The 27,822-nt window shown below is 43.3% G+C and overlaps 1 protein-coding gene across 6 annotated transcripts; it reads right to left on the reverse strand.

Annotated features, from left to right (window-relative positions):
• Nucleotides 1-7,115: 7,115 nt before the first annotated feature.
• On the reverse strand, nt 7,116-27,553 carry aspg (asparaginase homolog). Of its 6 annotated transcripts, none has more exons than XM_080513001.1 (18): nt 27,072-27,553; nt 23,519-23,642; nt 22,713-22,748; nt 19,841-19,952; nt 19,087-19,212; nt 18,897-18,980; nt 18,025-18,151; nt 17,804-17,916; nt 16,107-16,292; nt 15,901-16,014; nt 15,703-15,822; nt 15,522-15,617; nt 13,550-13,713; nt 11,598-11,684; nt 11,050-11,149; nt 10,073-10,138; nt 9,912-9,950; nt 7,116-8,719 (listed from the first exon to the last, which is right to left on the reverse strand). In XM_080513001.1, exons 1-18 carry the CDS (start codon nt 27,325-27,327, stop codon nt 8,678-8,680), a joined length of 1,992 nt encoding a protein of 663 aa, XP_080369127.1. In that variant the 5' UTR covers nt 27,328-27,553; the 3' UTR covers nt 7,116-8,677. The 6 variants fall into 6 exon arrangements, with proteins under 6 accessions (XP_080369127.1, XP_080369128.1, XP_080369125.1 ...); XM_080513002.1 differs by having other exon boundaries at nt 7,116-8,778; XM_080512999.1 differs by having other exon boundaries at nt 7,116-9,761.
• Between the last annotated feature and the right edge of the window lie 269 nt (nt 27,554-27,822).

A 27,822-nucleotide genomic window follows, 5' to 3' on the forward strand; every position in this document is an offset into this window, starting at 1 on the left:
GCGCCATAACCCCTGACGGCTGACTCCTTGTAATGTGCCCATAATATTCACGTGGGGTCTTACAGTGTGTCAGTGGCACACTGTAATGACCTCATCATAGCTCTCTCTATGGCATGTCTTTGTCTTATAGGCTGTAATGTCCCTGTGGTGCCCCTGCAGGTTATAGGCTACATGTATATGGAGCTGCACGTAATCTAATAGTGGAAGTTGATGGGATGGAAACTGCTCACATTCTGATTGATTTTGATATGTTTTATTGCAGACCGTCAGAAAAATCAAATCCATCAAAAAAGAAATGTGCACCAAATAATCCCAGTGACCTCGGAGTAACTTCACAGTTTAAAGTGTCTTCTGCTGAATCTTCAAAAAATGAGAAAAGAGCTCATGATTGCAAATCAATATTCAATGAATAGACTTCACCTTTGCATGCAGACGGGATAGTTATCCCACACAGAGAGACGGTTTCCAGGCCATTCAGGAGGGGATCATTATAACGTGCGAGCGCATGAATAAAGAAGACGTGACCTCAGATTGTTCAGGATTTTTAGTGTCAAATACTAAATCTATAGAGTATGGATTAGAGGATGAGCCCCACTCACACAGCAAGAGAAAGTCAGTGTGTGTGTGTGTGTGTGGGGGGGGGGGGGGGGGGGGGGGGGGGGGGGGGTTATACGCCTCAACTGCTATCATGATAACAAAACAAAAAAAGTAGCTAAATATGTTGAATACATATTAAAATGTTCCACTGATTTGTGTTAAAGATGCATTTCCAGCTACACATTTTTGACAATTTATTAAGCAAAAATCGCCAAATTTGAGTATTTGGTGATCGAATCCAGGCAGAAATCCCGGTGAAGCAGTGTAGAACGGTGCCTCATGTCTGACTGTGATCCAATACAAACTGGGTCACATGACACTGACCGTTTCTGTTCCTCAGCATATCAACAATATGAACTTTACAGAAATACTTATTATACAGCAGGATCCTCAACAGTCTCTATCATGTCTTTAATGTATCTGTGAGAGACATTTCCTGCTGATATGTGCTGCTGAAGGGCTGATAAAATACAGCCAGTGAGGCAGGCAGGTACTCTGCCTCACCTCAAGGGGGCCTATGTGAACTGAATTGTGGCCATAATCTCCATTGAGAAGGAATTATTGTTTTGTTTTGTTTTTTTTTAAATAAGACGGGAGTAAGTAGAAAAAAAGATAAAGTATGTGATAAGTAAACTTTTGACCTAAAAAAATATATATTTTCTTATAATTTTGATAGACAACCTTTATTAAAATTGATTAAAGCAACAGAATCTAAAGTTTGAAAAAGAACAGAAATTTTAACTGAAGTTCAAAATCAAATTTGTGCTTCACACATCTCTATACTTTAATTTGTTTACAGTAAATATGAATTGCTTGGACACAAGAAGGGTTCTCTGACTACTTTTATAAAAGCAACTTTCTGTGTAGGACAAATGTGTTCCTGTGTTTGTATTGGTGTCAGTGTAATTTAAAGAGGAATATTGATGGGATATGAAGCATTACCAGTTGGTGCTGTTGGATGAATAGTGAAATAAGATGATTAGCCCTTCCTCCGCCATGCGTTGATGCACACAAAAAAATTAAAACATTTAAACCAGTTCAATGGATCCGGATTGTTTTAAAAACAAAAAGTAAGTAATTTTGCTCCAATTTAATTAGATGTGATAAACTTTTAGAGATTAATCTTTTTCAGTTTTTAAAACTAGAAGTCAATAAGTATACATACACACACACACACACACACACACACACACACACATTTTACAACTTAAAGACCACAGTGTATTTTTATTACATTATTTACATTTCCAAAGGCATAAACGCTAGTTCATGTTAAGATCAGAATAACTTGCCAAAATCTTCAAATGATCATTAATGTCGACACATTTCTACAATCTACGTACGAATCCCGATCGCCTGAACTGATTCAACACATATTACTGATTGAAGTGCGCCCCTGGTGGTCAAATACATATATTGCAGTTAAAGTCTGAATTTCTCAGAGCTGGACTCTCTGAAAGGCCGGTTCGAGACTAGAAACCAGAGCAACTTCACGAATTCAACACACGCACGGAATTAAGGAACATGAAAACTCTCCACAGAAAGTCTTTGGTCTCAAACTGTGAACATCATTGTTACTGAGTATCTTTGAACTTGTATGGTTTATTATAAATCCAGGAGGGACATGTGCTCTAAACCTGGTCACTAAAGTGCACATTTATTCCAAAGCTGAATAAGCAAAGCATTAAATTAATGCATGCTGATTACTATTGAAGACTTATTCCTTGTTATTTTCACTCAATCGTCGGCCATAATTCATTTGAATCCTGTTCGTAGACGTGGACAATGTGTTCTGTTCTGATTTGGAGTCACCTCAAATTTCAAACGCTGGATTCTAAACGGTGGCAAGAAGCTGGAGCTGTGGAAAAAAAACATGCAAACTCCACAGGGACACAGTCTAGGGATGAATCAGGCTCAAACAGGTAAGTTCTCACCAGTGCAAGAGTGCGAAGATCTGCTCAGTTTAACGTGCACGGGTGTGTTTTCCCACCATAATTTAAGCAAAACATCATTGGAAGGATACAAATACATTATAGAATCAACGGGATGAAACACAACAGCAATAATATATTTAACAATTTAATTATTCATGTATTCTTTCAATCTCCTCAAATTTACTGTTAATGCTGAGGAAGAAATGAAGAAAGTTCACAAAGAGCGTTCTGTGAAAACGTAAATGTTGCGCCGTGAGATTTAAAAGAAAAATAGCGTTGTTCATGTTTTCGAACAACTAAAATGGCTCTGATGATCATCAGTCTGCTGTCACCAAAAGTAACTCTGACAGAGTTTCATGTCACAGTTTGTTGCGTCCAACTGTTCAACCGCAGAGCTGCGAGGACACAAAGAGGTCTCAAGAACCTTTATCACAGAGTTTACACTCTGATCCGACAGTTCAACAGAGAGGGGGGGGGGGGGGGGGTAAATAATGGGGGTGGAGGGGGTGGGGGGAGGGGGGTAAATAATGGATATCCTAAAGATGAATTCATTAGTTCTGATCCCAGAACATCTCAGAGCGCGCGGCTTATCGCTGCTGCTCCTGGGCGCGCGCACGGAGACGCACGCCCTTTTCGCTGTATGGTGATAATTACAATCCATCGTGAGGATGATTTACCATGTCCGTCATGGAGGAGGGGGAGGAGGAGGAGGAGGAAGAGGAGGAGGTCTGGGTGGGTATGGATGAGATTCTGGGGACCGGGGCTCCCCTGGGACCGCGCGCACTGACGCATCTGCTGCCCTTTTGCGCACGCAGAGGAGAAAGGCGCAGGGTGTCTCATTACAGCCTCCTCCTCCATCTCCTCCCGCTTTGTGAGAAACGTTTAGCAAGTATCGATAGTTCTTGGAGGAGATCAAAAGCAGCGAGAGGAGGAAGACGAGAGAGAGAATAAATGGTGCGCGGCGCGTTCATGAATGATTTATATCATGTAAAGTAGATCCGCTGATGGAGGAGGGAGGAGAGAGTGCGTGGATTTTTGTGTCAGTCTTAAGTTGGGAGAGATCTGAAGGGAACCGATTGGGTTTTGATTAAGGCGCCCAGATTAAGTCGGATGGAGTGCAGGTTTGGACTGATAAGTACTTGTATCGATGGCGGAGGAGAAAAAGTTCAAGAAGTTTGTTCTGAAACAAGAAAAAAGGAGGAAAAATGGATGCTCCATGTTCTGTTACTCGTGTAGACTGATACATACTGAAATATGTGTCACGTCAGAGGTGATCTTCCATATTTGATACAGGGGCGGAACGTCATGGGTGCAGGCAGGGGCATCACCACCCCCCTCTTATCCAATTAGTGAGAGTTGCTTCTGGTTTCTACAATTTTCAAGGCATGAAACTTAGTGGCTGTCCACGCTAGCTAAAGCTTTTATCCTCCCAGTTGTTCCTTACTTCATTAATTCATCTTTTTTGAGTCATTAAAATGACTCTAAATGATGAAGTGCATATGCCAGGCCAATAGGTGGCGCAGTAACTCTGCCACAGAAATACACAAAAAATGGCACTAAAAATTACCAGACTGTATGAATGATTGGCCAAAAACGATGTGGTTACACGAAATACCGATACGCAACATATATGTTTTGATTTGTGTTAAATGTAATACCCCACCACGCCACTAGATGGCTGTTGTCGCATCCAGTGGCAGGTCATGATATCTAAGTTCTAGTTTTGTGTTTTTCTAGTGACGGGAATTTATATGGACATTATGGACAATTGCAAGAAAAGGAGTAATTCTGAGTACACGTCCAATCAATTCAACCACGTTAACCACTAGCGCCAAGGGTCGTCACAAGTAAACCTGGTTGTCATAGAAACGGGTCCTCAAAGTCTGCTAACTCTGGATCCACAACATTGTGTGGTTGTTTTGTAAAAGACGGAAAAATAAAAGCATTGTGACGTGTCAGACCAGGTTTCTTATGTTCTTGATTTATGTTTTGATCATAGTTCTGTGTGTTTTCCACCTTATTGTTTGTTCCTGTTCAGGGTCGACGTGCTGCAGTTGATCCCACCAAACTGTGGATGGAGGCAGGTCACACACCCGGACGGGTCTCCAGTCCATCGCAGAGAAAGAGAAAACTACTTCAAACCCGCAGCCTTCTCATTGTGAGGTGAAAGCACTAACCACTGTGCCACTGTGGAGCCAGTGCATATTTTCCACTGTAAAAATTATTAAAAATGTACATCAGTTCATTAAAGTAATCTGACTGTTTGATGACTTTATGTTTGTATAAATCCTCCTCACTCGTCATATGATTTCTTTTCTGGATCAGAAGAAAGTTTTAAACAAGATTTAAATTAATACAATTTGACCAGATCACATATAACTACAGAGCTGCTGCTCCTCAAAGTTTGTAAAAGTTTCAATTGTTTCATTACAATATATATATATAAACTGTGCCTTTTCTATTGTATCATTTGTTTTGTGCCATAAAGGTGAAATGTAAAGTTTTTTCTTTATTTTTTTTTTCACAGTGTTGCTGTTTTATTTAGAAATTAAATGGAGCTTTATCTTTTTTCCACGTCCAAACTCCATTCTTCTTCATACTGTAACACAGATTCTCTTTTTGCAATGACTCGTGTCAGTTTGTCTCGGGTCAATCCACTTTTTCCACTCAGAAAGCTAAAAGTTACACACGACGTTTAAATTTAGGTCTTTACACTCAAGAATTATGTGTAATTACTGACCAAAAAAATTGTTTTTAGGAAGCAGAGAATAAACAATGTACACGAGTTGACAAAGTAATTATGAAGCCAGATTGAGAAATAAAGACACTAAGTAAAAATTAGTAATCTAATAGAAATTAAAATTGTGTTCACATCCCATATTTAAGTCCTGGCTCCCTCTGTGTCCGCATTCACTTGCGACTCAAAAGTTTCTCAGGTTTGAATGCAGATGGTGTAAGTTTGTGTCGAGTCAATCCAGTTTTTCCACTCAGTCCATGAAGTCTGACCATAGAAAACTAAAAAGCACTGAATCAAAGTCAAAGATGATGCTGTTTTAAACTCTTTAGGCTGGAGGATGAATTGCGATTACTGAAAGTGTTTTACACTTCTGAAGCTGTAGATGATTAGTATAAATAAACTTTCAAATTAGGGGACTGAAGAACTGGTAACCTAACAGATAACAGGAAACTCCGTCTGTGTCCAAACTCACTAAAAACTCACGAGATGTTTCTCTTTAAACTCTAAGTCCAGTAACATTTTCCCCGTTTTCAAAGAACAACATGAAAACCAGAGAAGCTTTCAGCAGTTTTCAGTACTTTGGACAGCGACCACCTCTGAGGGTCTGTCTGCTCACACACACACACACACACACACACACACACACACACACACACACACACACACACACACACACACACACACACACACACACACACACACACACACACACACACACACACACACACACACACACACCCATGCTTCTTTATTGTTTTAATCAGCACTTCTGAATAACAGCAAAAGTCAGTACATGAAAAGAAAACTGTGGCAGCAGAGCTATAAATGCTAAACAAACAAAAAAAAAAGAGCACGCATGTGTTCCAGCAGAGTCAAAAAACAACTGAAGAAGGTTTATTTCTTACAGCCGTCACAGCTCCTGCCTTACCTGCAGTGATCCTAACACAAGGTGACACTCAGAAGAAACATGCCCAGACATAGGAAGCAAAAAAAAAAAAGAAGATGTGTAAATCACAGTCCTTCCAAAAGTTGGTCTTCGTAGATGGTTAAAAGCCAAGGACTTGGCAGCATTGGTCTTACTGGTCAAGTGGTCCTAAACATTTCACAATTTTGTCAAAGAACTGTTGAACTGTTGAGAACCACTTAATCAGAGAGACTATGATTTTTCTCCAGCGAAAGGTCGGCCCTCGACAAAGCGTTGACTCCAACTGGTGAAGGAAGAACAGTGGCTGGCGTTAGAGTCTACAAAACACACATAAACGTACCACGGGGGCAGATGTCACCGCTTCAAACCGCTGCAGAGCAAATCCACACGAGGAAATAATCCCAATCTGAAGGCTTACCTGCAGGAGGAGGCTTCTTTTCCTTTGGCAGAGGTGTTTCTCGGTGTGCTCCCAGCCCATGACTGAGTGGTTGCACGGTGAGGAGCTCTTTATATAGAGCTTTGGGGCTTGGTTCATACAAGCCTTTCATTCAGGCAGGAATGAGGGTCATGCTGGTCGGACCGGATGAGCTGGGTTCCACCGGCGAACGAGCCCAACGCTGCAGCCTCCCTCCAGACAAAGATAGCAAATACCAGCAGTGGCTGTGTGTTTAGTCACCGCAACATTCCCAATTCAGAGGCGATTTCTGGTTGGATTCGGATTCAGACGCCTCGTACGTGCGCTTTACGTTCAGCTTTCGTGTATTTTCTCTTAAAGCCCATCAGTCACAACGCATGTGTAGAAAACACACAGAAACTCTGCAACTAATCTCTGCTCATGGAAATGGCCGCCAACTCACACTCATGGAAAACCTGGTTTCATGTGAGTTTCAGGGTTTTGTGCAACACTATAGTAATCACACTGTTTTGTCCAACAAAGAGATTTATTCCTGTTTTCCCCACCCCCACATACATACATTTGATATATAGGAATACAGCAGTAAGACAACAGCAGCACAGGAATCATGATACATTTCAAGTAAATAAAATGGATTTGAACCAGCATTTAGAGACATAAACATTAAGGAAACTTAATTGATTCATCAAACAAGAAAATTACCCAAATGAACCCCAAAAGCGACAACATTTATTGCACAATTAAAAAAAAAAAAAAAGTGAGGATGCTTGAAATCAGTCACAGGAGCAAACAAAACATTTAAAACAAACATATCAAGGCTTCTATCTGCCTCGAACAATAGTCTGGATGTCCCTCTTTCCATTTCAGAGAAAGATATGCAACACTTCCAGCTCGACAGTCGCTGCTGAAGAAACAGGACGGATGGCTCTCGGAGGGAAACGCAGGTTTTGGTCAAACCTGTTGGAGCAGAACCAAGTGGGCTGAGGTTCTCAAGGTTGGACATCATGACAGCAGCTTTTACTGACGTTACAACACTCAGTACAGTGTGTCCGTGACAGTTTCCTTCCTTGCAAATTGCTAAAGTACAAAACAGTTGACGTGATTGCCTTTGCAACACTGAGATTGCGAATGTGCTTCTCCAACGTTTGAGTCTTCACATTCGGAAGAAGTGGTTGATTGTGATCGTTTTTTCTTAAGGCCTCGTTTACATGACGACGTTTTCAAGTGAAAACGCACAACCTTCCTTGCATTCTGGGGGTTCGTTTACACGACAACGCTGCTCAGAGCCACTGGAAATGGAACTTAATGCTCGCAAGGTGCAACTTGAGAATTCTCCGTCTCCATGGAAACGGGGGGGGAGAAATACTGCTACAGCACAATAACAATGTTTGTCATGACTCCCATTCCTTATTCTCCTGCAACTTGGTAGTTTTATAGTCGACAGTCACTGTAATAACAATCCTACTTCCTCGTCCGTCCGTTTACTCTTCGTGTTTATGTTTATGGCGAATTGTTCGTTTCTGGTTTCCAAGAGTGGCCCGACCTCCTAACTACTTTGTTTTCAAGCCGTTGCCATGTAAACGTGAGATTTTTATGAAACAAAAAACACAAAAACATTTGAAATGTTGTTGTGTAAACGAGGCCTAAGAAACCTGGTAAGAAAACTATTGCAACACATTTTGTTGCTTTAAAAAAAAAAAAAAAAAAAAGAATGAAGATGATTATACTTTAGAGTAACCGACTATAAAAATAGACAATCTGTGAACGCACCCTGTACTTCGACGTGTCGTCAGTGTATTGCCATAAAAGGAGAAAATGCTACCTGAATCAGTCCTTTGAGAAAAAGACTAATATCAAACATCTTTGTAACAGAACGAGACATTTCCTCTTACAGACATGGAGTGCGGCCATTTTGGCCGCACATCCAGAGGAAGAGTAGCGGTGACATGTTGTGCTGTGTTGGAAAATCCTCGTGGACTGTGCAGCTTGTGCAGACATTCAAAAACAAAAAGCGTAGCGCTGGGCGGCGTGTTGAAGACGAGTCGGGGAGTCGGGGACAATCCGTCCGCTCACTTTCCTGCCGGGCCGGCGGTGAACACGATCACTCCGTCCTGCCGTGGTGACCAACAGCGACAGGATTAATACGGTGTGTCGGCACCGCGGACTACCACTGTTCACACACACAAAAAGACAAGTCAGTCCGGTGTAAACATGCTGGGGAATCACAAGCATTCAGGTAATCACATTACATCTGATGAGAAACGCTCTGACTCATGTCATTGTCACTTCGGATTCAAATAGCTACTTAGTCCTTCACAACTCCCTGTTGCATCTACATCTCCTCACTGCTTAAACTCCAGTATTAACACACAGAATATTCATTAAATGACACAATGAAACAAAACAAAAAAAAGCTAAATCTTCAACATCTGAGGCCTCGTTTACACAACAACGTTTCAAATGAAAATGCATCATTTTTAACGTCTTTGTTTCAAAAAAACTTTCATGTTTCATTTTCGAAGATTATGTCAGTGGATGAACGCCATGAACGCTACAGAGGTTTAGCATTTTCAGCAAAAGACGTTGTCGTGGAAACCGAGAAACTGGAAGCAGCAACTAAAAGGATTGTTTGGCATTAATATTTACAGGTGCATCTAAAACAAACTATGAAAATTCTATCTAGTTTATTATTCATTGAACATAAACTGAAACATGAAATATTTCACAAGATCAGTCGATTTACCTTTTTTTTTTTTTTAAACCATAATTATGACAATTATGTATTTTTAGTTGGTATATTATGTGTATTAATAAGTAACTTTTCATTGTTCAGGAGCTACATTCCAACACCGTACCTCAATCTTACTGTCACTAAACACTAATTCTACAAAGAATGTAACTTCTAATCACCTCAGAGGTTTTTGTTTTTTTAATGCATCTTGGTTTTAGTTTTCATCCGACAAGACGATGAAAATTAGAAAAAGCACTTTTTCTCTCTCTTTCTGGTTGTTTTGGAGTCCACATGTTTTATGATTAATATAGAAAACCAAGCCCGGAGATGACGAGGTGATCAACGCTATTGTGAGAAAGTTGTGGATTCGTGAGCAATCCGTCTGGACGGGACGTCTCTTCTGGGAGAGGAAACACACTACCCTGAGCAGGACGGATAGAAGAAGAGGAAGGAGGTGAAGTTCATGAAGGAAAAGGAGAACTGAGGAAGCCACCATGAGGAGGGATGCGAGAGGGAAGAGAGGTCTCATGCACAATGTGTGGAATTACAGTCATGCACTTCATCTCGTTTACCTCATCATCATCATAGTCATTAATTTCACCAAAGCCTCTCTGAAATCGAACAAGACATGTAATTAAGTGTCGGGACGGGAGAATTAAGACCCGAGAGACTGAGAGCTGCTGGTGGAGAATCAGAAACGTGGAGCAGGAGACAGAAAGTAAAAAGTGTTTACCTGGATGGTGTTGCTCCGGAGCTGCTCGATATAATCCGCCACCTGACAGTTACCGATGGATTTGGCCTGTTGGCAGAAGAGGAAGAGGACGTTTTACAGCCCCGTGGGGTGCATTAACCCATTTTATAGTTGATGGAAGTCCACTGTATCATCCACACATCAAAGTTAAAGCCTTTTCATGGGAACAAGAAGTCAAAGCCATAGTTTCACCTGAGAACTTAACTCTTTTACATCCATTAATTTATTGATATTAGTGATTAAACCTTATGACCAGTCGACTTGTGTGCTGGTCAGACAGTTGTGTACACTTTCCAATTTCATTTCAGTCAGATTTTACTCTGATAGGCAATTGATTTCATTGAAAAAAATTTTTATTTGGGATGCACCGATACCGATACCAGCATCGGGTCTGATACTGCAGAGTACTCAGAAAAGATCCCTAATACAAGCCAGCGAGTATTGCAACACAGCCTTTGTGTATCACTTGCGTATGGAGTATGAATTCAGCTTAAAGTGATTTAATAAGTTCCGATATCAGTACTCAGTATCGACACATAGCTCAGGATTAGTGGTATTGGTGCATCACTAAACAAAACTCTCATTGAACATGTCTCTGCATGTCTCTTACGTTGATGAACCTCTTCTTGAAAAAGTGAATAAACATCTTGTGATTTGATCCAGAGATCTTCTTAAAGCCTCACTGATCAGGAAATGAATAATCTCTGATTGAAACTGTCCTCTTAAACTGTCGGTGTCGTGAACACGATCCACAAACTGTCTTAAAATGTTCTGAAGATAAACGGAGAACTGTTTTGCACATCTGGAGAGACGCCACCCGTCAGTGGTGGTACAGGGAAGGCCTTGTCGTGTTCTTCATGAAACGGTTCACGTATGTTGTGTTCTATTGTGAACAATCTGTGCGTTTATGAGATTCACAATTTTCATCACATTTTCTACCAGAACTCCCTCCAACCTACCACGTCATGGGCCGTCTGCCCGTCATAGCCGGATTTATTCAGGTCTGCTCCGGCGAGGCTCCAGACTTCCAGCCCGTCCAGGTCGCCGCTGGCTGCCAGGCTAACACACAAAATGATTCAATTACAGACGTGTGGCTGAAGATTGAGAGGTTGAGAAGTGGATGAAGGGTCGGCGCGTCAGCCGCCAGGTCAAAAATGGCCGACGTTTGCAGGTGCTTGCTGTTGCTTTGTAACAGTGTAAAGGTGTGGTCCTGAAACTGAAAATTGGAACGGTTGTGAGAGAACCGGTGGTGTGTCTCGTGTGGATGACTGACGGGAGCCAGCCGGTGCGTCGCGGTCGTGACGAGGCGAGTGGTGGAAATCTATCAGATCGGATCTGCAGCGATGCTGCCGGGGAGCATTCCTGCGGTTTGTGTAACAGCGGGCCAACAGGTTGTACCTGTGTCAGCTATGTAGGATGGGTCGATGTGCTGAGCAACGAGAACTCTGGCACCCTGCTTCTTGGAAGGCCTGCCTCGTTTTTCATTGTCCCGTTCCTCCGGTCTCACCTGCACAGCTCGGTTCCTGCATCCTGGAACTCGTCCCTGGACAGGTGGGCTCCGGTCCGCCGCAGGAGCCTCACCACCTCTTTGTGCCTGAGTGAATCAAAGGCCGGTTGGATTTTGATACACTTTTACATGCACACACTCATTAAACAGTCGGTGGTTGCTGACGGGCAAGTAAGAACAGGTTCAACATCCCCCGCAATGAACCGCCCACACAAGTCACCTGCAGGGGCAGCGACTGCCACAAACCACCTTCACAAACAACTCGGCACACATTTCATCACCACATTTAGTGAATGAGAGCTTAAAACAGGATTAATGGTTCAGGCGTATATGTTGAGTTTCATGCAAAGATAAATAAAAAAAAAAAAACACATTTAGGACTTCCTGAGTTTTCTCGTGTCGTTGAGCTGTGAAACTGGGAGTGAGCTGGTAGGACTGGTTCAAAGGCACTCCCTGCATTGACTCCTCCATGTCGCTCTCTCTCTTTGTCACTTTCTGTCTCTCCTTATATGGGCAAGTGTGGAGAGAATTGTTTAGTGACAAAGTGCGACTGAAAAGTCCAGTTCCACCAGTAAGAGGGTCTGGAGCTGCATGTCGACCCTCGTGACGCTTCTTTAAAATGGTCCGTGTGTTTGAAATGTGGCAACTTGACAGGGATCTTTCTAGGAGACTCTAATCTTGCCGTTCAAGGTGGAAAATGTGGTAAACTGACTTTGAAATGCAAATGAATGTGCTGTGACTGCTTGTTACAAATGTGTGATAAACTGGCAAATCTTCTGTACTCTCTACTGCACAAATCCTAGAAGTCACTGTTATAACTAGCATATGAACACAAAGCTCTATTTTTCTGCTTTCTGTTGCTCATGTTAATCTTTAATATCGGAAACCAGGAGTGACAGTTGGTCGCATTCATATTGTGTCACCTTCTTTTGTTTCTCCAATGTCGCTAGCAGTTATTCTGCTGGTGCTTAATGTGAGTTTTTAGCCTTTATTTAGATAAATATATTGAGAAAATTAAATGTGTTCCTGCTGCTTCTGTTATATCCTCGTACGATTTGGCACTTGGTTTCCACTGGAAGTCCTTCCTGAACCAATGCGAGGGACCCTAACCTCACCTTCATCCTGTAAATAGCAGTGAACAGACTCATTTGCTGCGGTCTTTAAATACCTTTTCAGCTCCTGGGGGATAAAGATGTGAGTGTACAGAGGTTTGCAGCGCGTACCCCCCCCCCCCCCCCCCCCCCGTGCTCGAGGTTATCTGTGTGTTGTAAGAAGTGGAACGGCAGGTGTTTGTGCTCCACTGCATCTCTGTGCGGCCACAAACGGAAACAAGTCCACACTCGCAGTGCCAACCGTTAAAATAGGACAACAGCCATTTGGCACAGCACTGACGCACACGCACACACACACACACACACACACACACACACACACACACACACACACACACACACACACACACACACACACAACGTTTTCACCCCGAGGCTCAGCATAGCACTAATGCGGAAATATGACAGCGTGGCTATTCTGCGACAAACGCTTAGCGCAATGTCAGTTAAAAAACTAACAAAAAAACAACAGCTTTGGTAAAAATAAACACAATCCAAATGGTCTCATGGCAATTAGCCTAATTAGTTAGTAATTATTGCCTGTCCTCCAAACCCCATTAGGAGTTTTTCCCTCCCCCAGTTTCTGCCCCCCTGACAGCCGCAGTTTCGTTCTTGTCATTTCCCACCTTGCAGCTGCCGGTTTAATGGCGTCCCCCTCGACGGTAGACATTAAGAGCATATTTTCAGGAAGCACTCAGATGGCAGAGGATCAACAGCGGCTGCAGACGGCCGAAGGGGCTCTGGAAATGTTGTGCTTGCAACTTTAGAAGTGACACGATGGCGCCGGTGGCCGCACGGAGGCAAAAAAACAACAGAGCCCATTGTTCACAAACGACTTACCTGAAGCGTATGGCGTTGGAGAGGGGCGTGTCCCCGTAGCGATCTTTCACATGGAGAGACGCCCCGTGACTCAGGAGGTACTCCACCACTTTGAGGTGGCCCTCGCAGGCTGCCACGTGCAGCGGGGTCCGGCCGTCGTAGTCCCCCAGACACAGGTTACTGCCCTGTTCAGCACAGGAAACATTCGTTTGTGTTCTTAAAGCTTAAATGTCCCATAATTCTGATTCTAATATCCCAAAACTGACAAAGCGACTGTGTAATAATCAAGTGTTGCCCGCGGGTTTAAACACTTCAATAAGACCTCCATTACCAATAAAATCACATCAATGAGTCACACTGGGTTGCATTTATTATTAAGAGTCTGGTGCTTGTTATTAGTGGCTTCATCACTGTCACATTGCAGAGCATCGGCGTCGGGAAGAGACTTTTGAGATAATTAAAACCATTCGTTTATGACCCGTGCCGTCAAGTCAGAAAGCACAGAGGGGTCTCTGACTTGCACTCTTTTCAAATCTTAAATGGCTCCTCTTTTCAAAAAGCCTTACAACCACAAGCGAGGATTACAGTGTTACCAGGAGATTTCACAATCACTGCAGCGTTACGGGAGATTTTGTTTTAGCATGAACACGCAGGAGAGCTAAACACGTCCTCAGAAACTGGAGACTAATCTAAGCAATGACGACATACCGGTCAATCCACATACACACACGGTCACGTGACTGCAGGGCCCCCGTGAGGCCTGTCCGACCAGTCCGGCCTCGGGTTTCGTCTCTGATGCGTCAACTCTGGCCTTTGTTGGCGATCCCTCAGTGATAAAGGTTCACTCACCCCACACATCAAACATGAGTTTGCTCAATTTGTGTTTGTTCGGGGTTTTGTTTTTCGGGAGGACAACGTCACTAAAAAGCTACAGGCTCAATTTGGGGGTTCCGGTTTATGCTTGATTGTTACGAGATAGGTCGAGTTTTCAGAAGGTGTCAAACTAGGTGCGAGCTGAACAAAAGCATTCCTGAGCTGTTTGTCGTAAACAGTGTCACGCAAGTTCAATAAATTCTGGGATGTAACGAATGAGTAAAAGCTCCCGGAGTTCTGCAGAGCTCTGCACTGGAACAAAACGGAGCCTCGGAAACAAGAGGAACACGTTGGACAGACACCGGGAGTCCACAATGAACGGACACTCAGTGACCATACGGAATCATACATCATACGGATGTTGTTAATAAAAAGCTGTTTGAATACTTTGGATGGCATTCTTTATGAGGAGCAGGCGGAAATGGCTCCAACTATCATCACTCCCATGTTTCTAACAGGCAAGACGACACTGGGTATTAAACTTTATGCATTCAGAAAAAAAACCACTGTTAATCACACATGTGACCCATCATCAGTATTTACACATTGTTCACCGCTGTTTTTAATATATTTCTTTTAGAAAACAGAATTTATACTCACAGTTACTTGATATTTGACCCAATGCAATATTTCTATGGACATAACTGTGTTATTGTAGTGATAGCATTAGCATTAGCATTAGCTGAGCTCAATCAGTTCAGGTAAAGTTACACACAGGCATACACACGTTAATGAGCTGATGAGAATGAGAAATAGCAGAGACTAAACCAACATGCCGGTAGCTTTTGTTTTTGTTTCAGTTACAGGTTTATGTGAAACAAAGTTTTGAAAACAATGTAGTTTTCTTTATAATCCACTAGTGGTTGCTGTTTATATTTGTATCTAAAATACATGTGCAGAGAACAATACGCCATTAACATTGTTGTCAATGCAAAGACAAAAATTGTCAATAATTGTACCAACTACAATATATTTATAGTTGTAATCAGTTACGAGAGTGGCATTGCAGTAACATGTGCCTTTATAAGTAAATACAATTAAAATTTTGTAATGTTCAAAATCAAAAGCAGGTGAAGAGCAGAAGCTGTTTGTTCAGTATATGAACCACAGGGTTTCTCACCATGTCTTTCAGGGCTTCCAAGGCCTCGACATCTCCAATCTTAGCAGCAGCACATGACAGCGGAGGAGTCAGAGCATCTCGGATAGCTTCCAGCTCCTTCAGACGGCACAGATGCATGTTTATGTCAGGAGAGGCTCGGACTGTTAAAGTGAGTTGAAACGTGGGAGCTTTTGGTGCTAACCTCCTTGCAGCTGATGCTCAGAGACTTGGCGATGACCTGGATGAAGTGACTGTCGCTCAGACACAGCTTGGCTCCCGCCAAGTCGGCGACCATCTCGCCCCGCAGGTTCTCACCCATCATCTGGTCGAGGACACACACTCAGAAAGTCTGACAAAGAAAAAGTCGGGATGCCGCGCTCACGTGAACAGAGACGCAAACCTTCTTCTTAGCGTGCAGATCCAGCTCTGTCTTTGCCAGCACGTAGGACAGCTTGGACAGAGCGGCTTCTGGAGTCATGTCTCCGCCAGCTATCAGGCCAGCGTCCATCAACACCTGGAAAACGAAGCAACAGAAAAACCCCCCAATGAATTCAGTCATTTCATATTTACTTGAAAGGAAACCGCGCGCCGTGCAACGACTGGTACCTTTCCGGTGGCGTAGGACATCGACACGCTGCCTCTCAGACACTGCGTGCAGTTCACGATGATGACGCCCGCGTCCGTAGCCTTCTTCAGCTCCGACAGCAGGTCGGAGCGGTTGTCGGGGGCATTCCCGCTGCCGTAGGTCTCCAGGACCACCCCCTGCATGGGCGGCTGCAGGAAAGCCTTCACCTGGACACACGGTGCAAGTGCGTTTATCAACACCAACAATTTACAGCAAACCCAAACTGGCTGCTCAACTGTGCGGGCTCAAATTGAGAAATTAGTATTCCATGTTATTTTTTCCTGCAGCTCCTTTCAATCTAAAGCAGGAGAGCATCCACTCTCCTAAAAAGCCCATCTGGTGCTGCCTCTGCAACCAGTATCTCAGTCGCTGGTTGGCTGGCAGGCACCAGGAGGCCCTATACCACATCATTAGCCATGGCATATGACTGGAATGGCAGATGACTGAAACGGCAGGAAGGAGAGCCATTAATCTGAAGGTGTTAGCAAGCATAAAGTCACTTGGCAAGTGCGCGGCAGTTACCGTAAAATGTGGGGGAGAAGGTGACATTAAAAGTGCCAGGTTCAGTCGGTATTTTTTGATGTGATAAGCAGTTTGACACGAAAGGCCTGACGCGGATTACCAATGAGGCCGCGGTGCGGCGGAGTCGGCGGCCACACGGGAGCCCGGTGCCTCATCAAACCCGAGCCTCATAAAGGCAGTTAAGGGCCGGAAGAAAGCCTTGATAGCAGAGTTGGGCGGCGCGAGCAGATTGAGACAGTAAAGTGGTTCTCCTGCCAGCCGCTGCAGGGGGAGGTGCATCTAAATGTTACAGTAGCGGCGCCAGGCCTCCCTCTTTACAGGCCCGATTGGACACGGCCCATAACGCCGGCTCATCTTCCTCTGGCCTGAGCTTTGATGGCGGTTTACACGACGGCGAGAGGGAGAGGAACAGAAGACGGGTAATGGCGCAATTAAATTAAAGTTAACTATATTTTATTGCAGTTAGACAAAACAACACTCTGTTACCTGAGGAGAACATAACTTTAAGCACTTTTTAATGCAACGTGAAGGAAAAGCAGTTCAACCTCCGTCGCTGAAAAGTCTGAACAATTCCGTCTCCATTTCGAGCGATCTTGATTCATCTGCAACATATTTGGGTTGTTGGATCGTTAAGGCCGGTGGAGGGGGCAGTATTGAGCTGATTTCATTCACTTTAAACATTTTCATTTAAGTATGAAGCAGTATCATGTTACAGTTCCGCATACTACTAATGACTGTGCTATCATATTTGTTTTAGTCAACCTTTGATACTTCTTTAAATTGTGGCGCAATTTGAGGTGTGTTTTATGAATGAAACGTGATCAATAAAGAGCATTTTTATGATATGATCAAACTTTGTAGCGTTTGATAGCCTCAAAGATCACAGCCTGACCTTTGAATGCAACTTCTTAATAAACCCCTGCTCACTTCCTTCTACCTGCACCATTGTAGTTATTGAACTTTTATCTAAAACAGAACCATTCCCTCCTTTCTTGCCTCCCTCCCTCATTCCTTCCTTTCTTGACACCCCTGCTGTAGACAGACAAAATATTTGATTCAAGAAACGACAATGTGACAAAGAATTTGGTGAATACACATTAAATATCTCAGACTCCGCACCAGCGGCACAGAAACTGCTTTTCTCCCGCGGACTCACAGTGGAAGCAGTGATTCCCGGGAAGAGCCGGAGGAGGCCGACGTTCCGGTTCAGCTCCGTGCTGACTCGGAACTTCGACGTGGTATTGGCCCTCCACACCGTGTCCCAGTTGACTGGAGGAGAGATGGAGAGGACAGATTCAAGGGAAGCTGAATGTTTATTGTCTGCAGGCAGAAAGAAGAAAGGAAAAAGGCAGAGCGGGAGTCGGATTTGTGACCGACTTGTGATGTCCACTTCAGCCGTGGCCAGGGGAGCCAGGTTCGGGGAGGAGAACGCGTTGAAACTGCCAGAATCTGTCTTGGTGACGCGGTTCCCCCGGTAGAGCTTGTTGTAGAAGTACAGGCAGACCTGAGCAGGGAGACGGCAGAGTTTTATTAAAACGGCTGTTTTTTCCAGTGAATCAGAGAAAAGAAAAACGTTGGTTGTAGGCCAACAGCGTTCTTCCTGGTCGGGTAATTGTTGCTCAGTATCGAGAAGTCACAGCTCATCAGACGAGTTGTTAAAGTCCCTTTGTTTCTTTTTGCATGCCAGCAGTGCCTACGCCCGTTTTTGAGTCGCACAGTTCGTTCTAATGTAAACATCTGAATGAAAAGGAACAGGGTTCCGATGATAAATCATTTTATTAAAACATAAACGGTGGGGGGGTGTTGTGACCTGAAAGTTTGTGATGTAAAGTCTGATTCTGCAGGTTTCATCCTGTCAAAAGAGAGTTTCTCCTTTCTGCTGTCTCTTTTACTTTGGTATGGAGAATTGTTGGGTTTCCTTTGTAAAAGTGTCTTCAGATCACTGTGTCAATATCAACATTAGAAATAAAATGTAATGAAATTTAATTGAACTGTCTGGCTGGACGTTGAGAGCTTTTCACCCCACGATTGTAGTTTAGTTATTTCAAATATGAACAAACCAGAAGATATACACCAAGAAAAGTGATGTGCTGAATAATTAGAACAATGAAAATAAAATATGAGTCCAACATAGAGTCACAACTCCTCCAAAGTGTCGTAACATCAACAAATTAATCACAATTAGCTGCCAGTTCAATAAATGCTGCATGCGAGTGAATCGCAGTGTGTTGTAACGTCGTCCCGCTCACCTCGGGAATGACAAACTGTCCGGCGATGAGCAGCGCGCCCAGCAGGTTGTCTCTGCCATCATTCCTCATCTCGTAGATCGGCACCTGATTGACAAAGAGACTCGTCTTCAGCATCATCGGAGCGAGACGATAACGTCTCCTGACACACTTTGCTCCAGGAGATCAGAGCGACGGGGACGCCGGCTCTTGCCTGGGAGCCAGTGAGCACGATCGGTTTGCCCAGATGTTCACACATGAAGGACAGGGCGGAGGCCGTGTACGCCATTGTGTCTGTGCCGTGAAGGATCACAAATCCATCAAAGTTCTCGTAGTTTTTCTGGAGGAGAAGAGAAAAGGAAGATGGCATGAATTGGATCCTTTCTGGCCCAACCGATGCCTACTCTATTGAAAAGAGTGCAAAATATAGCAGATCGGACTAAATGATAAAGCAATCCAGGGATATACCTTATATATATATATATATATACACTCACACACCCGAATATACCTTGAAATACTATCATTATCCTTTAAAGACTTCCAACATACTTTTAAATGTAATCTGGGGCGTGAGAAGTAAATTACAATACGTTTTCAATACTTGATTTTGTAATTCAGTTTGAATTTACTACATACTGATACATATTTTGACTAAAGTAGTGAAAAAAATGAGGAAAAACGGGTTTCTTTCTCATCAAGCTTTTCTTCCTCTCTGGGCCAGTGTTTGTTGTAATTGTAACGTAATGGTAATTGTAATGCACGACATTGTCTGGGCGATTACAGAACTCCAGTCTGGATCAAACCGGGAAATGTAAATTTGCCCTTCGTCTCGTAGGAGACTGTGTTCTCGCTGCACATATGAAACATCTCTGATTTTAAAGTGGGCCAATGGCATTCTAAGGCTGGTAATGGCCGCTTCTGGAGAAAATGATCAGCGAATGGATTAAACGTAATCGATCAAGCACCTCGATGTCCTTCCCGATGTTGCCCCAGTCATCGGTGGTCATGTTGGATGAGTCCAGCAAAGGGCTGTACTCCAGGATGGTGTAGATGATCCTCTTATTCCCTTTGTTTTGCCTGCAAGAAACAGGCAGTTGATTGATGAGTTTCAGTCAGAAAAAAAAAAGAGAAACTACAAATCTTTCTTCTATCTTTGCATGTGCAAATGTTCAAACCACAAACACACAAAGCGAACACAGACACGGGATTATAATCTGCACTTTGACTTATAGTTCATCTTCATGAAACACAGTTGGATGAAGTTGTGACTAGAGTGGCGAAGCGAACGCTCAAAGCTGCCTTCATGAAGTGTGACCAAGTATTGGGACCCGTTTATACATTTGGAAGTGAAAGTGCAAAACCTTCGTTGGGTTTTGGACATCGGTGCTCAGAGCCACTGGAAACGCCAACTTTTTGAAAACATTCCGACTCCATGGAAATGGGAAAATATAACTTTTCTGAAATGTCGCCTCTGCGCATGAGCACTGTAGTAAACAGTTCTTCTGCACATGCTCAGTAGATGGACACAATTATACAATGGCAGCGTCGAGAGAGTCATGACTCAATTCAACTCCGTCGTCTGTCCATATGAATGTCCGAGTACCATCAATGTTAATGTTTATAGCGAATTGTTGTCTACACACGTGTGGTTTCATAATAAAAAAAACAGCACCCACTAATGGCCCAACATGCTAGCTATACCATTTTCAGCATTTCTACATCGTGATCGAAATGTTGTTGTGTAAACGCAAAACATTTCTCAAACAAAAATGCGAAAGCGATGTGTTTTCACTTGACAAATTGTGAAATTGAGGCCTTAAGCTGGGCTTCCTGTCTAAACAGCAGGGTGCCAAAACCTCTCTGAGACTGAATATTTTCTATAAAAGGGAGCAGTGTAATTGCAGGGCTACTTTGAAAACTGGTTCTATTGACAACAGTAAGACATTTCGGTCCTGTGCAGCGACACTCATATCTACATGCGACACACAGGCGACCCCGGGAAGCAAAGGGCGGATTATTTCATGCGTCTTCAGGGCTCATTTCAGGCTAGGGCAAAATCCTGCGTTTCATTATTATTACAGATAAAGGGGAGCATGTATACATATTTATGTCGCCTCTGAGAGGAGTTTAACTCCGGCGCAGCCAACGTAAGGCGGCTTGACTGGCTAAACAGCCATGGAGAGAGATTTTCTTTTTAATCTGCCTTTAAAGAAACGGGGTGGGGACTCCCCTCCGCATTAGCATATCTCTGACTCAGACCGGAGCTGAAAGGAACAGCAGGGGGAAGAGCCGCAGACCCCCGGCCCGTCCAACAGGGGGTCCTACACACACTCCTCTCATTAGCCTCCGGTCCACGCAACACCCCACAACATATGTTGTTGATAATCACAGGGCCAAAGTGCCACAAGAAAACAAAATATTCAAATCACCAATTATTCATCTATCGTAGCCCGAGGAGATGCAAGGCTACGTATTAGCATACCCATGCTAAGACGCCTCATAGCTTAAGAATTATAGTGTGTGTGTGTGTGTGTGTGTGTGTGTGTGTGTGTGTGTGTGTGTGTGTGTGTGTGTGTGTGTGTGTGTGTGTGTGTGTGTGTGTGTGTGTGTGTGTGAGTGATGAAGAGAGGAGGTGGGGAGTTAACAGCCTTGTGGCATTGCCTCTCAGCATCACATGAATAAAGCCTTTCAATAAATCAATAAACTAATTCCCTCTTCTGAAGCCAGTGTTTGACCCAGGCTACATAATAGTATATGATCAACAGTGTGTACCAGAAGAGGAGGACACAACTGACACACACCCACATGAGTGAGATCTCCAGTAAGCAATTCACTCGCTCTCAAATGACATTTACACCATGTGATGTAGTTTAAACATCTTAAGCAGTAAACAGTAAGTTTAAGGGAGAAAAGTCCAGCATTTGTTTCCATTTTGTCATTTAAATGTCCTTTATTTGTGTGACAAATGTGCTTTGAATACAATTAGTCTTTAAAAATATTGAATATTTATTTTGTTACTGTAGTTTTTAATAACAATCCTTATAATTGAAACATCGGTTGTATTTGTGTGCAGATTTCCAAGCCTCTTGACTTTACAAACATGCAAACATTTACCTGAAATGTTAGTCAAATATTGCCAAACATTAAAAAGGAGTGGCGAGAACGTTCGTCGCAATCCATGAAACTCCTCAAACACCCTGTTTGCTGTCAGATGAACCTTTGACCTTATCGTGCACGACCACAGTTTGTGAGTGGGCCGACAAATGCGCTATAAGAAGCTAATTATTAAAGATCTGCTCAGAGTATGTCGATTCATACACATTTTAACTGCTTCCAACAGGAGTAATCAAACCTGTAAAACTCCATAAGTGAGTGGACGAAAACAGTTTAAAACATGTACAGAGAAAAGAAGCAGACAACCTGCTCACACACCCTGTGACATAATCACCTCCTATGCACTCCACGTGCCACACATTCATTAAGAAGCTCTCAGCATGAAGGACGAAAGTCAAATAAAGGGCGAGAGCGGCTCTCCTATTCTCACCAACACACTTTGCCCACTATCGCTGCTCCATACGACACCCAACAGTCTATTATTATTATTATTATTGCTGTATCAGGTTGTCTCAGCCACGTTTCCAGAAAGCAGCTGGCTCGCAGGTCACATCAGCCAGTCGAGAGTCGGGAGACACAAAAATACTTCAGGCATCCTTTTCCCCAACTGCCAAAGGCCACGTCGACGTGTATTTCCTGTCAGGCAAACACACCCTGGAAAGCGAGAGGCTGGAAAACATGCTGGGAGCTCAGCGCAGGCACACGACATGCTAACGCGGCTACCTCTGAAACAGTGGCTCGGGATTGGGCGGCTGCTTCCTGTTAAGGCACAAACGCAGATTAACGACATCGGATCAAGTCTATGTTGACTATTAATCATCGTCAGGTTATTTAAGGGGACACACAGGATGAGCCTCTTGAGAAAATCCACCATGAAACCCAGATCATTTATATTACATATGAGAGGTGTTCAAATGGTTGTGCTGGTCTCCCCTAGAGGGGGCGCTAGAGAGCTTGGAAGGGGGCAACAGGCGGAAAAAAAATTGGTGTTTGGGTGGGGGGGTTCATGACGATTTCCTTTTAATTCTTGACAGTAAATTAAAATTACAAGCAATAGCTTGAGCATACAGCTGAATTATCTTATTAAAGCACACATTTCAAGAACTTCAGTTCATGTGAGTGTTATAGAATTGAATTAAAATGGGTGTACATGTAAAGAATTTAAGAATTAGCAGGATATTATACATTTTATTTCCAGTAGTTCTCGACATCCCTTGAAATTATTATCTTCCAGTGAGAAAAATCCTGCTGTAAAGCAAAAGTTTACAAACGGGATTAATATGAAGCATGACAGGTCATGAGAATTTGATTTAAGATCCTGATACATGCAATGAAGTTAAGTATAAATACAATTAAAAAATAATTAGAATAAGTAATTAACAGGACATGCTTGCTAATGTCACCGTCCATTCTGCATTTTTTTTCTAATCTGTAAACGGACAAATTCTGCACAGAAAATATAGATGTAGTTTATTACATATTGCATTGAAGAGTTCGGTGCTTCAAAGAGGCCGACTGGGGGGACTTACGGGAGCACCAGAGTGTTGTCTCCATAGTACTCGTACAGCACAGTCTGCTGGGCGTACATCTCATCATGCAAGATGGGAAGCTTCCGCAGGCTGTTCACCAGCGCATTGGCCTTGGGGGCAAGAACTGTGGGTCAGAAAACAAAAAGAAGTGAGATTTGAGGGATTTTTCTTTTTCTATTTTTTTTTTTTTTTTTAAGCGCGAGAAGGCGAGAGCCAGAGAGTCACTGCCAGCTCGACATCCCAGCATCAGTGTAACACTGAACCCTAGTGGGACCTTTAAGGAATGACTTTGTCGTTGGAGAGAGAAAGAGAGAGAGAGACACTCCCAGAGACGCTCAACCCCATCATGAGTACTCAATCCAAAACACCAAGAAGCCCTTCTGTGGCTCTGCCAGTTCATCCTCAGTCCGGCTCTCGGGGCTTCAACATTTCTGCTGATAGAAGCTTTTTAAATGAGCCAGAAAGGGTTTCATCTGCTCGTCTGAGGACGTGACAGAAAACACGACTGCAGCGTTTAAGAGCAAAAGCCGTTTCTGCGCACTTCGCAAACAATTATCATTCATCTGCGGCAACAAAATGCATTAATCCTTGAAAATATCTGCAATGTACTAGGTACTAATTATTACATCAATAATAATTATTAACTCGGACTCGCATATATTTAGAATGGTTTTTAACTATTTGAAGTTATATTTAGATTTAAAATAAGTTCATATTAACCATCCCAGTATACAAAACATTTACAACATACAAAAAGAAAACAAAATCTACTGATACTCATTTGTATTTATCTATATAGACATACACCTGTTTACACACGTGCACACACACACAAATATATACACACATTAAGCCCTTTTAAATAGTCCATAGAAATAACACATACATACATAAACACAAAATAATCTATATATCCAAGTATCCACACACCCTTCTAGACATTCATAAACAACACATCTAATTCAACATGTCTGAAAAGGAAAAAGTCAAACTTCTTTAATCCTCCAAGACTCAATAGTCACATTTTATAATTATCACGCTCTCTGAAAGTTACATAGTTTATAAACGTATACATACATACTTAAATACACACTCACACATTCAGACAATGTAATTGTTTTCTGCCCTCATAATAATGAATGGTGCAATAGAAACAATTTTAATTGCCAATTATTATTATGATAACAGTTTTTAGCCATTTCTGGTATTTCAGCAGTTTTGGCCATTATATATGATTAGCCAATTTTAACCAGCAATTTTCTTTTTTAACTATTCAGACATTTTTAGACGTGTTAGCTATTGAAGGTGTTGTAACAATTTACTTTTTTTTACTTTCTCTGCTGTTTTATTCATTTATCTGCTAAAGTTACCTGTTTTTATCCATTTAGTCAATTAAGCACATTTTGAAAACAGCTCTCACAGTGGAACTTTGGAAAACACTCCATCTCTGTAGAAATGGCAGTAAATGCAATTTTACTGAAGTGCTGCTGATGTGCAGACACACTTTGTCCATAGTATATAGTTCTTCTGCACATGTACGACTAGATGGACAATAACAACAATAACAATGGCTGAAAAGGGTAGGAGGAAGTAAAACTCCTCTAATCCTACCCCTTCTCCAATATTCAACACTCACCTTATTCAATTATCTTCCCGTTATAAAATATATAGTTTTATACATTTTTATTATATATAATATATTTGAGCATCAACTGCTATGGAAATCCAACTTGGTCATCTGTCCATGCAAATGACTGTGTAGTTACCATTGTCAATGTTCACTGCTGCATGTGTGTGTGGACTCTTTACAAAAACAAACAACAGCTCCAGCTAGTGGCGCAACATGAAAACTGCACTGTCACGACATTGTCTGCATTTTCAGTGTAAACAGACACTGTTAAGGTTTCTGTGGAAACATGGAACTGTGGCTGGACACTTTCTTTAATATGATCCCATTTCCAAACAAGTTGGTGTCAACTCAGGCTCAGATGGAGCTCTGCAGACGGCTGGTAACAAGTCACACCCATCAGATAAGGCAGGGCCAAGCAAACGGACATGCGCAACGGGCCTGTTGGTATCCACCTACTTCAGCTTCGTGTTCCTGTTAGTTTGTTTCAAGTCAAGTGGGAAAAAAACCTTCCTCCCGACTACTGAGAACTAAATTTAGAAAACCCGCCTCCCCCATAAGGATGCAGTATACGAACACAAGTGGTGATTAAGTCAAATACGTTTATTAAATCAACTTGATTTCACGTGCGATATGCACTTCAGATTAATTACACTCATTCTCTGGCGATTCAAAATGACCCATCCTGAGCTTACTAGGTATAATGGGAATTTCCCAGAGATTCACAAGAAGTCGGTTATCAATTCGGTAATTCGATGCAGGGTTTTCCCATGGGGATCGATGTGTGTTCACATAAAAGGGGCGGAGTTTGCAGCATGTGACCAACAGCAACCCCAACAGAGCAGCTCACCCAGGTAACTGAGAGATATACTGGGTGTGTTAATCCGGCTGCAAAGGAAAGGAAACGGATCTCTTTGACTTTGCACATGTTTTACACTGGACGTGGGTCAGATGCCAGTTGCTCCCCATTTCTCTGTGTCTGACTCGTACAAACGTAGACGGGTTTACTTGGAGAACATGAAATCTCCAGACCCCTTGAGGTCCTCAAGAGGTTTGCCAAGTGTTCTCGGAGTCCCACAGACTTTTATAACAGAACAGACTATTAAATCCTTGGTTTGGTGGCTAAGTTGAAATGTGGCCTTTCTGAAACTTTAGAGAGTCATCACAACTTGAAGAGTTTGCAAATATTGTCACAGTTATCACACTGTTTCTTTATAGGCTTGTTGTAAACACTTATTATTGTTTTTAATGCGAATTGCCCTATTGCGGGACAAATTAAGCATTCTACTAGATTATATTAGAATCACCTTAAAGTTCTCAAAACAGTCATCTGAGGTTGCATGTGGACCACCAGTTGAACAAGTCTGATGTAGATTTTGACAAAACACACAGACATTTGCTTGTATCCTGCTTGAAAAAAAGGGTGTGAACTCATTCATTTCATCTCCTCTCTGGGGCTTCTTCTGTGCATTTGAATTGAACCTGCTTTGAGATCATGTTGGCCTCTCTCGGGACGTCAGAAAGTCACCACACATTGAAGAGTTTGCCCCCATAACATGTCAACATCTAGTTATTCATTGAGGGAGGCTGCATCGGGACGTCACATGTTGACAGACACAGGTCCCAGGAAGGTTCAGCTGGAGGAACCGACCTGACAGCTGTAATAATGGCTCCTCGCACATGTTGTTGATGAGTGTATGAGTGTAATCTTTCCACCCCTCCATGTCTGGATCCGCTCCCTCTCTGCTGCGTGTAAATCTTCCTGCGGACTTATTTTGGGACGCACGTGTCTGCTGTCGTCACGCAGGTTGGGCTCCCTGCCTGGTGTTTAGATAATAAATACAGCAAACACAAACATGCCTGGGCAACCCGGTTTAACTGGAAAGGGGGGGGGGGGGGGGGGGGGGGGGGGGGTTTATAATCTACCGTGTTGGTTGTCCAGCGTCATGCCGATGGTTCCCCCGGTGTTGATGACCAGGACCCGCACCTCGGCGACGCTGGGGGACGCCACCTGGTCCAGGGCTTCCAGCGAGCTGCAGCTCGACAGCTGCCTCCGTCTGCACGGGTGCAGGTGGAGGCTGCGGGACGGGACGACCCCGTTCACCGCCACGGGGTCCAGGCTGGCCTGGGACAGAGCCCGGGCGAAGGATGTCATGCTGGTGGAGGAGGACAGCGCCGCCATGATGCCTTGGAAGAGTCCGCTCCCACTGCCGCTGCGGCCCCTTTAAGAAAAGTGACGGAAACCCGGTCGTCTTCCAAGTGCGGCTCACAAAGACTGTCCCCCGGCTTTGCGTACACACACCGCCACGTTCATCCTCGGGGTGAAGCGAGAGCCGGAGGGCGGAACCGGTGCATGTCCACCAGAAAGGTTTCAAGTTGCGGTCCCGGAAGGACCGACACTCCGTTCACTCGCCCAGGAGATGTCCGGGCAGCGCCGCCGAGACGTCATCCATGTGGGCGTGGTCCCGAGGATATTATGGGGGGGGGAGTAACGAAGTCCATGAACTCAGATTACTTTATGTCGCGTCTGGGGGTATTTGCAGGGCTTTTTACCTTCTCCAAAAAAAGTTGGGAGGAAGGTTGTTTTTTGTATTGGTTTGCATGTATGTATGTATGTATGAATGTATGTATTTTATCAACTTTTCACAAAAACTCTTAACCCGAACTGCATGAAATC

The sequence above is a fragment of the Blennius ocellaris genome (assembly GCF_963422515.1).
Source record: "Blennius ocellaris genome assembly, chromosome: 17".
Taxonomy (NCBI): domain Eukaryota; kingdom Metazoa; phylum Chordata; class Actinopteri; order Blenniiformes; family Blenniidae; genus Blennius; species Blennius ocellaris.